Source organism: Hypomesus nipponensis, chromosome 21 (assembly GCF_054491055.1).
Source record: "Hypomesus nipponensis isolate SF chromosome 21, ASM5449105v1, whole genome shotgun sequence".
Taxonomy (NCBI): Eukaryota; Metazoa; Chordata; class Actinopteri; order Osmeriformes; family Osmeridae; genus Hypomesus; species Hypomesus nipponensis.
The window spans coordinates 13396692-13410300 of NC_140381.1; the positions used below are offsets into that span (position 1 = coordinate 13396692).

The 13609-nt window shown below is 40.0% G+C and overlaps 1 protein-coding gene across 2 annotated transcripts; it reads right to left on the reverse strand.

Moving 5' to 3' along the window:
• Positions 1 to 4431: 4431 nt before the first annotated feature.
• Positions 4432 to 13216, reverse strand: LOC146238077 (uncharacterized). Of its 2 annotated transcripts, none has more exons than XM_084686004.1 (11): positions 10913 to 13216; positions 10250 to 10369; positions 9938 to 10153; positions 8763 to 8882; positions 8451 to 8666; positions 6825 to 6916; positions 6535 to 6652; positions 6326 to 6430; positions 6066 to 6217; positions 5800 to 5979; positions 4432 to 5676 (listed from the first exon to the last, which is right to left on the reverse strand). In XM_084686004.1, exons 1-9 carry the CDS (start codon positions 10977 to 10979, stop codon positions 6132 to 6134), a joined length of 1140 nt encoding a protein of 379 aa, XP_084542130.1. In that variant the 5' UTR covers positions 10980 to 13216; the 3' UTR covers positions 4432 to 5676; positions 5800 to 5979; positions 6066 to 6131. The 2 variants fall into 2 exon arrangements, with proteins under 2 accessions (XP_084542130.1, XP_084542131.1); XM_084686005.1 differs by having other exon boundaries at positions 4433 to 5676; positions 10573 to 13214.
• Positions 13217 to 13609: the final 393 nt, after the last annotated feature.

Genomic DNA, 13609 nt, shown 5'->3' on the forward strand with positions numbered 1-13609 from the left:
CAAAACCGCCAACAGTCAAACTCCTCTTTCTTGGTTGTTGTTGTTGTTGGAGATATTCACCCAACCATACAAACATAACACCCCTAACGATAATATTCTTAATTCTTAAACTTCACTCTTGGTATTTTACCGTACGCTATATTTCACTTCTCCCTTCAACTCCTCCGCTCGCTCTGTCTTCCCACTTCCCGCGTTACCCTGTCCTTTCACCTCAAACCGGATTGGCTCATCATCATAATCAAAATTAAAGCAACAACATCAATTCACAAAACATTCATTTTACTCTCTTCATATTTGTAACCGGTACATTTTAACATGTGTTTTTAAAACAACAGATATACATTTCCAAATGCTGCATTCAGTAAAACATGAACAATATGTATTTCTCATCAAATCAAAAATCATAACTCTCAAACCTTAAAGTCTATTTATTAAACTTTTAACCCTTAAAGTCTATTTATTTAACTGTGAACTTAAGTATTATCTATTCACACTTTTATATTTATGTAGTATGATAGTTTAAACAGAAAACTGTATGTCCTAAGGTTTACCACCCAGCTACACCAATAAAGATTTGTTATTCTTTGTGTTAATTATAGTCCTGTAACAGCCACAGATACCAGATTCATATTACTGTCCAAGCATTTGATTTGATTACTATTAAGATTTGAATTTTATTCAAGCCAATATGACAAAATGTGCTTCTCCAAACCCTTACTTATACCAGTGTTAAAGGTCCCATGACATGAAAACTTCACTTTAGGAGGTTATTTAACATTAATATGAGTTCCCCTATCCTACCTATGGTCCCCCAGTGACTAGAAATTGCAATAGGTGTAAACCAAGCCCTGGATATCCTGCTCCGCCTTTGAGAAAATTTAAGCTCAGATGGGCCCATCTGGAATTTTCCTCTTATGTCGTCATAAGGGGAAAGGTTACCTCCCCTTTCTCTGCTTTGGCCGTCCAAAGAATTTGGCCCACCAATGATAAAATGAGCTACGACTGTGCAAGCCGTTATTGTTTTTCCCTGAAAGACATCATGGTTTGCAAACGACCAAAGGCAGTTAGCCTCGCCTCTCTCCTCCTCATAGCATTTAAAACTACAAACACAGAAACGGCACATCCTGAGGAAAGCTCATTGTGGGACTGCTCGTAGTTGCTGTAATTCTGCACGAAGGCACAGTATTGGGGGACCACTAAGGCCTATATAAAAGCATCCAAAAACAGCATGCCATGGGGACCTTTAACTTAAGTCACATAATCTCATGGTGAAATTGTAAAATAAGATAACGTTGATCACTGTATTTCACAAATTTTTGATAAAGTAACAAAATTGTTATCAAAATTGTAGTACTTAGTCTTATTCTTATTTGTATATATATTTTATTTTTTAATTGCTTTATTCTTAGATTTTAGTTCTAAGAAATAGTTCAACTTTTGCACTTTTACTTAATTTAAGACAATAAGTTTATTGTTTGCCCCTCCCTGCCACAGTCAATTCTGTGTTTGTTCACATACATAGTGAATAAACCATATTCTGAATCTGATGTGTATTTTTTTTCACAGTGTAAAAGAATGGGAGGATACCTGGAAGCCTGCTGTTAATATGTCTTTGCCTAGCTGCCTGGTTATTGTTCTAAGAGTTCCCCATTGTGTATTTGTTATTGATATACACTGTAACATTTTATGAGCTTGTTGTGATACGGTTAAGGCCACTGTCTTTTTTTCTGTTCATGTTTTGTTTGTTATTGACATACATTTACATTTAGTCATTTAGTCACTTCCTGGGTTCTGGGCATCGATTGTGGTTCAACTTGGCTGCCTCCATAACACTTAACTTATAACATGGGTGAGTTGGTGACCTAACGTTTTCGGGTTTTTGTTTTAGATTCACTGTTAGATAAGGGAGCGCGCTGGCTCCGCCTTCGCATTGTGGGGAGGGCCAGCGGCTACCAGGTTTTGGTTTTATTTTCACTAACTCAGTCTTGTTTTTCTGTTTAATAAACTTTGGTATTACTTTTATAAACATTGACTTGCATGGTTGGACTCACTTATGTAAGCCTACAAGCAACCGTCTGATCCTTTGCTTGGTGGAGGTAAGAGTAGACTACCTATGAAGAGAAGACTTAGATTAAAAGTTAGGCCATCACAAGCGGATGTAAATTTGTTATCTTACTAACACAACATTATATACAATGTTAAATGATGGATTCCATGTGGCTGAATATTAATAATCTGTACTGGGAGTGCGGCGCGATGACGTTGTATTCAGAATAATCCATGCCTTAATAAAGGTGATGGCATGAAGGAAGGCTATATGAATTATTCATTATATATTCTCATTTTTTGCATGTTGAACACGTGGTAAGACTTATACAAGTTTTTTAAGTAATTGAATAGGTCTTTATATAATGTGGGCTACACTTAACTAAAATGATAACCATAGTGAACTTACGTGGACTACAAATATGGCGCATATTGGCGTTAAAACATGTGGGTTGTGGGAAATGTAGTTCTTTTTTACTTTCAATTTAAAAACTGATTTTTTGAGAAGATCTTTGTCCTCAGTTACATTTAAATCACTTAATATGACAAATATACATTCATTGGTCTTTTATGAAAGACAAAATGTATCAGTACTCGAAAAGTCAAAATTTTAATATCTTTATATGGAAACTTTACCTAACATTATTTTACATCATAATCTTCAAACATGGTTCCAGTATGATGTGAAGAGGGTCAATATTGGTCTAAATACGAAATCCCAGGCTGATCCTAGCTTCAGATGGGGAAAAAAAATGAATTGAATTTTAGGAAATTACCTTTTCTAGGTGGCGCTGTTGATCCCGTGTAGGGGCTTGGGTTATGAAACTGAAAGACACAGTTTATCTAACCACAGTTATTCACTGTACCAAGCCAGGACTATGTGCCATGAAAGGAACCCTAACCCTAATTACCATACTACTACTAAATATAGGGCTTTAAGATGACCCCTGGCAAGGGTTCAAAGGTCAATATATCACATAAGGGTTTACAGAAATGTGTCAAATTTACATAAATGAACCCGCAAGCTAAGACCTTTCCAAAAATGGATTTGATTTTGTTGTACGACAGTCAACAAGTCTTTTTAAAATCAAAATCTGCCATTGCAGTGAGGAATCTTAACAAGTATAGATTCCAAGACCATTCATAATCTAAATAGACAACATCAGTGGTCAAAGTCAAATTATGTTTTGGTGGCACATAGTCCTGGTTTAGCACAAACAATATTAGGGTACAGATCCACTTGTGCATTTGTTTATCCCCAAACTTAAAAGATGATTAGTTGCTCTGCACAAGACATGGTCTAACAGACCACGCTAGGGTTAGGGGTTTGTTGTCCTTGGTGGTACATGTTTGTGGCTTGCCCTGTCGAATATTTCGGACTAGTACATTTACATTTACATTTATTCATTTAGCAGACGCTTTTATCCAAAGCGACTTCCAAGAGAGAGCTTTACAAAAGAGCATAGGTCACTGAGCATAACAACGAGATTGTCCCAAACATTGCAAGTAGCCAAAAACATGAAGCATACATTGTGAAAAAGCTAAACAAGTGCCAAAAGGGAAGACCCATAAGAGCATGCAGTTATACAAGTTACAAATTAAAACAACATGAACCACAAAAGTGCAGGACTGTACCTGTAGAAGACAATCAACAGTAACATATTTCACAGCGAGTACAAGACTTAGCTTCGTTATATCTAACCTAAAAGAGCAATGAGTCACTTAATAAGAGTCATTGTGATCCTGGAGGATACTAACTAACAAGTCCAGCCAAGCATTCTTAAGTGCCGTTGTACTCCCGGAACAAGTGCGTCTTGAACCTTTTCTTGAAGGTGGGGAGACAGTCAGTGTCCCTGATGGAGGTGGGGAGCTGGTTCCACCATTGGGGGGCCAGGCAGGAGAAGAGCTTGTGTTGGGACCGGGCAGTCTTGAGCGGTGGGACCACCAGGCGGTTGTCTGAAGAAGACCGTAGGTGACGGGTGGGGGTGTAAGGTTGCAGGAGAGACTGCAGGAGAGATGTAGACGGGTGCAGTCCCGTTCACTGCTCGGAAGGTCAGTACCAGGGTCTTGAACCTGATACGGGCATTGATGGGTAGCCAGTGGAGAGAGATGAGGAGCGGGGTAACATGGGAGCGTCTGGGTAGATTGTAGACCAGGCGGGCCGCCGCGTTCTGAATCCTCTGAAGAGGGCGGGTTGCACATGCTGGGAGACCGGCGAGCAGCGAGTTGCAGTAGTCCAACTTGGAAAGGACCAGTGCTTGGACTAGCAGCTGGGTGGAGTGCTCAGACAGGTATCTCCTGATCTTCCGGATGTTGTAGAGGGTAAATCTATAAGACCGGGAGACTGCGGCGATGTGGCCCGTGAGGGAGAGCTCGTCATCCATGGTAACCCCGAGGTTCCTGGCAGAGGATGAGGGGGTCACCGTCGCAGATCCCAGGGTGATTGACAGATCGTGGGAGATGGAGGGTTTAGCCGGGATGATGAGAAGTTCAGTTTTGGCGAGGTTCAGCTGGAGGTGGTGCTCGGTCATCCAGGCGGAGATGTCTGCGAGGCAGGCTTCAATCCTAGCTGAGATCCCCGGATCGGTCGGGGGGAACGACAGGTACAGCTGTGTGTAGTAAATACTTTTTTTTCATATGGTTTTACCTCTAAGCCAGATAGAGGCTCAACAGCGCCACCTTGAAATGTTCATTTTCCAAATCAAAAATTTGTTTTGTACTCCAATGTATGCTGCTACCGGGCTGAAAATTTGCATGTTGCTCCATTATTCAGGCTCCAAATATTCCCACTAATTTCTATCAACAGAAAATGCTTCTGTAGGTGCATTCGACTTCATGCAGCGCCAGTGGCGTCGATAGCCAGCTGCCTTGAATCTGAGAATACCATTGGCTGCGTCAAGTCAGCCGGGCAGGCGACGCCGGCGCTGCATGAAGTCAAACGCACCTTCAATTACACACAGAACTTCAACCTCATCCACTCGGATTTTCACTAATGGTCACTAATCAATATTAACGTCTGTGGTAGCCTTAATATTGAGATGACAGTTGTCTCGAGTTATACAGAGTTAAATCAGAATTTTTAAAAAACAATCTGGATAATTGAAATATATGATTAATAAATATATGATGAATAATAAATTCATAATTTATCCCCATAATTTCCCAATTGTCCAATCTGCCAGCCAACATAAGGTGAGTCCAACCACGCAAGTCAAAGTATGTAAAAAATAATACCAACGTTTATTGAACAGAAAAACAAGACTGAGTTAGTGAAAATAAAACCAAAACCTAGTAGCCACTGGCCCTCCCCGCAATGGGAAGGCGGAGCCAGCGCAATCCCTTACCTAACAGTGAATCTAAAACGAAAACCCGAAAACGTTAGCTAGGTCACCGACTCATCCATGTTATAAGTTAAGTGTTATGTTCTACCACTCATTTACAAATAGTGCTCTGCTGCAGTCATGCTCTGGAGGCAGCCTCTGTTGCAACTGACTCGCCTGGGCTATTACAGGTAGACATCAAAGGGACAGAACACACAGTAGCCTATACATCACAGTATATCAAGTTAAGTCTCAGGCGATTACAGCTGTGACTGAGTGGACCCCTCCTCGGTTAATCCATTTGGCAAGCCTGGAAATGTTAATTTATGTTGAAATTAATTTACCGAAGACTATACTAGCAGGATTGGTTGCCACTTAAATAGTTTGACCTATAAATTTGAAAGTGCATGTAGATAATTTGATTTACACTTACTTCCTGTCTGTGTGCTCACTAAAACAGTGCCCATCAGTGTCTGGACCTTTGCCACTGAGTCCTTGAGGTACTGGCAGTGCAGCAGCATCTCCTTCACAAGGATCTGCTTTTCCTCTTTTAGTCGTGAGGCAAGCATTACTTGGTCAAAGAGCTTCTTCCTTGTGAGGATGTCCACACCGTCTGTAAAGGAATAAAACATTTGACATTAATAAACAAATTTGATGACATTTTATATGCATACTTAAAGTTAAATCTTGATGCAACACCTGTGTTCTGTTCCTGCCAAGGCAAGATCATGCTCTCTGCAGCTTTGTTAGAGAGTTTCTGCACAACTAAGTCTGTGTCCACAAGGTCACCAGCAACCGTTTCCTTTCCTGGGCTATCTTTTGAGTTATTTTCTGTCGCCTTTTGTTGCGATCTGCAAATACAGTAAAAACAATAGTACGTAAAAAGAGCTGCCATGGTAATGAAGATATCAGTATAGCCGAAGATTTATATGCATTAGTTATGTTTACACTATACATACCATTCTGTCTGTAAAAGTAGTGCTTTTTCTGACAAATGCTCACAAAGAGTGCTTCAATTGTGATCTGCAAACTTGGAGCATCAACAGGACCAGGTGCTGCACTTCCTTGATTAAAGATAAAATAAATACACTTTTAACATTTAAGCTACAGATATGCATTACAACCAAGTGACAACCAAGAGTGTTTATATATTAAGTATTTTTCTTACTGCTACTGGCCCACTGCTTGACATCAACAACCCATTGTTTCAGCATGTCATCACAGCAATGCGTTTGCTCCTGCATTGTCTTCAGGCTCTCAGCTACATCCACAGTCTTCTCTACTGTCTGAAAACAGCAATACAGAAGGCAGTCTTTTAAACTACCAGAGGTCCTGTACCGCTACAATGTCTACTAGGGGGTACTATAACAACGTGATGCATTTTGGGTATAATAAGTAAAAGTTACGTTTAAATGTAACTGCTTTAAATAGTTAATCATCTTCAGTACGTGAACATACCTTCTTCAATCTAGAAGACAAGGCTATATAGAGGCCATTCTCTTTCCGTTCATTCCACCCCATAGCATGGACAGTCAGCATGTCAGTTCTTACTGTGAAGAACAAAACAAAATCACAATACAATTTTGTAAAACATGTACATTTGCAGGCTGGCAGAGGGAAATAAGCTTACAAACCTGACTTGGTCATATACCTGGTGGTAAGGGAACATCTGGAGAGAAAACTATTCACTATACTACTTTACTGAGAGTGGTGCCGGCGCCTTGCAGTCCACAGAATCTACAGGAAGAAGATAATCCCCCCCTATTTTGACGATCTGAAACGCAAGTATCAAAACGCAAAGCGCAAGTAACTTTGTGGGCGTGACTTCAGCTTGGTTGTTATTTTGCCGGCAGGATAAATGACTTTGCGCCTGGCGCAAATCTAAAAAGGGTTGGTCTGAAGTAGCCACATTACTAATGGGTGTTATTTGGGCTAACGTGCAATAAACCAATCAGAGCATCATCTCACATTCCCTTTAAGAGCAGCGCTTGTTCCATAGCGAATTGCTATTATAACGGCAAATTTGCCAGGCGCACGCCAGAGGTTCACAGCCGAGGAGATCGACGTTGTCGTCAGGGCCGTAAAAGATAGAGAAGTGACATTGTATGAGAAAGGCAGAGCAGTTTTCTCATTGCACTAAATTGGCCACTCATGCTACTCAATCAAATTATTATTCTTATTTTTACATATATTTAATTTTTTTAAATTGTTATATTTTAAAATTGTTTAGTTCTTAGAATTAGTTTAAGTAATGTACTTAATTTATACCAGCATATGTTTATTGTTTGCACCTTCCTACCACAGCAAATCGCGTATTTGTGTAACATAAGCTTCATGGCGAATAAACCGAATTCTGATTCTGATGGGCATGGGAGAAGAAACCTAACCAAATTAGCTTTGGTTAAACAGTCATGGGAGGAAATTGCTACCGTTGTTACAAATGAAGTTCACATACATAGAAATTTCTTATGAAAATATTTTTATAATCATTGAAGAAATGTAACACGCCATAAATCAAAACAAAGTAACTTAGCTTTGCAGAAAGAAGACCCTGGCCTCGCCAGCAGTGCGCACGGACCAAGCTTGCGCCCTTAAAATAGCATCTGAATATTACGCCATTGACTTTATACCACGTTTTTCCCGGTCAGTGGCGGAATGTTTGTCGGAAACTGCAAAATAGCACCAGGGAACGTTTGCGCCGGAACACGCCTCCTTTTTCGCTGAACCGCCCACGGGAGCGCAAAGTCATTTCGACGTGCGTCTGTGGAGGGAAAAGTCGGCTTTGCGTCGAGTGCAAACTAGGAATGACACTTGCGTCGTTGACTAAGTCAATTGCGCTGGGTGCAAGATAGGGCCCAATGTGTAAAGCGGTGTGGACACACGTTATTGAAGCATATCCTGAGATTACCAACTTTAGAGGGCAGCACTTAGGGGCTACAGAAAAACTTTAAACATGCTCCTAGGTTGTTGTATGGGTCAGTCCAGACCACTGTGGTATGGCTATTGTCATTTATTATGGCATTTTACACTCAGTTTGCCACATCATACTCTAAAATGTAAAGGTCAAGTAGCTAAAAGCATCACCTCGCATTTTGTATTGTGGGCTTTGGCATGCATCACAGACAAGCAGTGCCTCATTTCCTGAAGGGGTTGAAGATGAGTCAGGGCCTCTGACACTTTTGTCAAGTATGGCACATCCACATCGGCAGGTCACATCCATGGCCAAAAATGTAGTACTCTGGAACTCTTTTTGGAGAAACATTGGATATGCAAAGATTTTTCCTCTATACATATTCAGACCTTTAAAAAAAAGCACAATGCACATGAAAGAGGCATTAGATCATATAAATATATATATATTTTTTTTTACTACTACTTAATCAGACCCATACCAACCTTTGAGAAGAAATCCATGTCTACACACAGCAATTTCCACACCTTCTTCATCCAACTTGTTGACCCGCTTTGAAGTTTCTCTTGATGCATTCCATTGGGAGTCACCACACATCGCTTTTCCTGCGGTATACCAAAGTAAATCATTTGAACATGACAATAGTTAATTCAAGTACACTAGATCGCAGGCCTGTTCATGCAAACACACAAACTTTAACTGTCAAGATTTTGTCTTTGCCTGACCTGTCTTACATTTGAAGGATAAAGCAATATGCAGTATGAATGTACTTTGCCCCCTGGATAAGAATCTAGTGCTGTTTTCCCACCTGATCATAGACTCCCTTCTCCAAAGGCAATCGTGTTTTCTACTTTAACTTTAATTAGTTACAAAATAATCCCAATAAATGTTGCAAATTAAGTTATTTTTGTGTATAAATCTGCGTCTTGGTAAAAACGTGCGTCGAAGTCTGCGTGTAGGGCTGGGTTAGCTTTGGTTAAACAGTCATGGGAGGAAATTGCTACCGTTGTTACAAATGAAGTTCACATACATAGAAATTTCTTATGAAAATATTTTTATAATCATTGAAGAAATGTAACACGCCATAAATCAAAACAAAGTAACTTAGCTTTGCAGAAAGAAGACCCTGGCCTCGCCAGCAGTGCGCACGGACCAAGCTTGCGCCCTTAAAATAGCATCTGAATATTACGCCATTGACTTTAAACCACGTTTTTCCCGGTCAGTGGCGGAATTGTTTGTCGGAAACTGCAAAATAGCACCAGGGAACGTTTGCGCCGGAACACGCCTCCTTTTTCGCTGAACCGCCCACGGGAGCGCAAAGTCATTTCGACGTGCGTCTGTGGAGGGAAAAGTCGGCTTTGCGTCGAGTGCAAACTAGGAATGACACTTGCGTCGTTGACTAAGTCAATTGCGCTGGGTGCAAGATAGGGCCCAATGTGTAAAGCGGTCTGACAACACGTTATTGAAGCATATCCTGAGATTACCAACTTTAGAGGGCAGCACTTAGGGGCTACAGAAAAACTTTAAACATGCTCCTAGGTTGTTGTATGGGTCAGTCCAGACCACTGTGGTATGGCTATTGTCATTTATTATGGCATTTTACACTCAGTTTGCCACATCATACTCTAAAATGTAAAGGTCAAGTAGCTAAAAGCATCACCTCGCATTTTGTATTGTGGGCTTTGGCATGCATCACAGACAAGCAGTGCCTCATTTCCTGAAGGGGTTGAAGATGAGTCAGGGCCTCTGACACTTTTGTCAAGTATGGCACATCCACATCGGCAGGTCACATCCATGGCCAAAAATGTAGTACTCTGGAACTCTTTTTGGAGAAACATTGGATATGCAAAGATTTTTCCTCTATACATATTCAGACCTTTAAAAAAAAGCACAATGCACATGAAAGAGGCATTAGATCATATAAATATATATATATTTTTTTTTACTACTACTTAATCAGACCCATACCAACCTTTGAGAAGAAATCCATGTCTACACACAGCAATTTCCACACCTTCTTCATCCAACTTGTTGACCCGCTTTGAAGTTTCTCTTGATGCATTCCATTGGGAGTCACCACACATCGCTTTTCCTGCGGTATACCAAAGTAAATCATTTGAACATGACAATAGTTAATTCAAGTACACTAGATCGCAGGCCTGTTCATGCAAACACACAAACTTTAACTGTCAAGATTTTGTCTTTGCCTGACCTGTCTTACATTTGAAGGATAAAGCAATATGCAGTATGAATGTACTTTGCCCCCTGGATAAGAATCTAGTGCTGTTTTCCCACCTGATCATAGACTCCCTTCTCCAAAGGCAATCGTGTTTTCTACTTTAACTTTAATTAGTTACAAAATAATCCCAATAAATGTTGCAAATTAAGTTATTTTTGTGTATAAATCTGCGTCTTGGTAAAAACGTGCGTCGAAGTCTGCGTGTAGGGCTGCCATGTGGCTAACGTTCGCTAAGCTAGAATGTACACTTGTTTGCTAGCATTTGTGTATCGATATCAAGGCTGACAAAATTCAAATTTCAGAGGCAGAAGGAGTAGAGTCATTTAAAACACACGGAAAGTCAGTGTTTAACATTTTTACATAATCTACTTGCAAATTAAGTTATTTTCATATAACCGTATAAATCTGCGTCTTGGTATAAACGTGCGTCGAAGTCTGCGGGTAGGGCTGCCATGTGGATCATGTTCGGTAAGCTAATGTACAGTCGATAATGTTTGCTAGCGTGTCGATATCATGCTAAGCAGAAAAATACAAATGTCAGAGGCAGACGGAGTAGTCATTAAAAATTGCTTAACAGATTAGCAAGCTTGCTGTTCTGGCCGACACTTAGAGTTAAATAGACAGTCTCGACTGTGCCGCTCAGGCTCTTTTAAGTGAACGACGGGAGAGCCGTTTTTTGATTAAATTAATAAAAGGCAGAATGATATGATGATCCCTTCAACATGGGTGCTCCATGCATCGTCGCTGAAGTCAAGGCTCTGCCACTCTCAAATTACACGCATTATGTTAACACGTCCCACAGGGCCACACATTCTCCAGGTCAGATTCTCTGGAATTTTTTTGGGAGTATGAAAGGGGCTTAAAGTCCATATGGCAGGTTAACCACCACTGTTGATTAATGGGTACATAAAGCACTCAAGATATGTATATTATTCAAGAAATCTCAAAATGGTATCTCAAAATGGTGTTTAAGACCAATTTTTTACGTTTTTTGTGTTATCATTAGCATATTAGCGCAATTCGGCGATGACGTCACGTTGGGGAGTCGTGGAGGAGAGTAGCCTCAGTCTAGTACTAGAACTATGGCGATCTACTGGGATGAAGAAGAGGTGGCAAGAACGACGAATGTATATGATGGCCCGCAGCCGTATAATTTTGAACCAAGTCGACCTTATGGCCGTCAAAGCCAATTAAATGGATTGTTCATTGTACCGAGGAGAATGAGTGGAGAGTTGATAAAGTCTCCCGGTGAGTTGCTATCATTTAGCAACGCAGCAACGACACCTGGAGCTCGTCTATGAACAGCAGTGCACATATACAATTTATTTTGGCTGTCAGTGAATAGCACCGAGTGGAAGTCAACGTTTTCTTTATATCTAGTGATCATTCAGGGCCTGACATTAACTTTTTGAGGCACTACACTAAGTAGCCTACATAAGTTCCACTTTTTCATGCACAGGTCACGTCCGGGTAAAGATTGTGCTTTTGACCAACGAAGATGAGCTGTAATAATATAGCCTACAAATGATAACAATTGAGGTGTTATAAAAATCGTATTTGTTACATAAAAAATGTACACAATTTCTGCAGAATAAACACGTTCTGTTACGTACTGTATTGCATCTTCGTCCCAATATCTCTAGCTACAGACCGTGCAGCTAATTTGATGGCTAACACTTGAACGGGGGCTTACTTGAAAGAGGAATTATTTACTGCATCTTCTCAGTTACATAATATGTGCTTTGAAATACTGTGACTTGCTAAAGTAGGCAAATGGCTAAAACATAACATTTTATAATAATTTGAGTCAATCAAACAGCTGCAAGACCCAGTGAAATGTTAGAATCAATGTCTATAGCATCGCTAAAGAGGAGAGAGGGTATAATTTCTGGGGAAATTGTATTGTGTGCTTGCTTGCGTCGGTTGCAAATGGGTCAGTTTATTATGAAACAAGCCGAACCCCCTTTGATACATACAAGCTTTTCTAACAACGTTGTCACCGGCAGTATTTTTCAGATGGAATCGCGATTCAAACAGTGTACCAACTACTAACTGAAAATATGCCCGCAAACACGTAAATAAGCTGGACATTTATTTAGGAGGAAATGGCAAATTCAAAAGAAGTTTGCTGGAAGCGATCATTATCAGTAAAAAAGCCAAAAGCGACAATTTCTGTCGGTCTCAGTCGAGCAAGCTAGCCTAGCTGCTGTTGCTATCCAAACTTCACTGAATGTGCTGGAAATGAAAACGTTTCTTTTGACAGAAAAGCCTGTGGCATTGAAGACAGTGACACACCACACTAGCTAGAGTTTAAATACATTATTTAATGTGACATTACTTACTGTACATGCAAGTCTTGAATTTCTTAAATGTATGATGCTGCCACTACAAGGCAAGTAATGTATGATTGCCTCACCTATCATTGGTGTTTATTATGTTGACCAATCAATCATGTGAGCAAGTCAAAATTTCCAATTGGTGTATGATGTAAAATGTATATCAAGTATTCTGCACACCGCTCAGAGATTATAATAATAAAAATGTCAATAGAAGTTTTTAAAGAACCATTTTTCTAAATCTGATATTCTCTCAGTATTAGGAAAGTTAGGTCTTCCTGTACAGACAGACTTGCACTTGACAGATGAATCAGGGACAGAGGTGGATGCAGATGTGTTTGAGGAACTTTTACAAGCAGGGGACCTTACCATCAATGTGTCCACAGAAAAGTCTAGCGGTAAGACTTAGCTTTGTTAGGGAAAAAAGAGGATCATGAACTGTAATGTGCTTTTTTTATTGATGAGTAATTTAGAGATGTGAAGGTATAACCATTTTTTTGTATTTTAACTGTCTTGCAGTTGTGCTTCAACAAGATCGAGCAGAAATTTCATTTGAGTCAAATTTGTCAGACACCTTATCCTCTGTGCCATCTGATTCATCTGATGCAACAATAATTCTTGAGAAAGGTAGTGGGGTGAAAAGGACCCACACTGATCAGGAATCAGCAGAAGCGGTATATAGCTAATTACATTTTTTAAATGTATGAAATGAGTTAATAAAATGAAACGCAAAGATATTGTGCAGACAAGCTGTGGT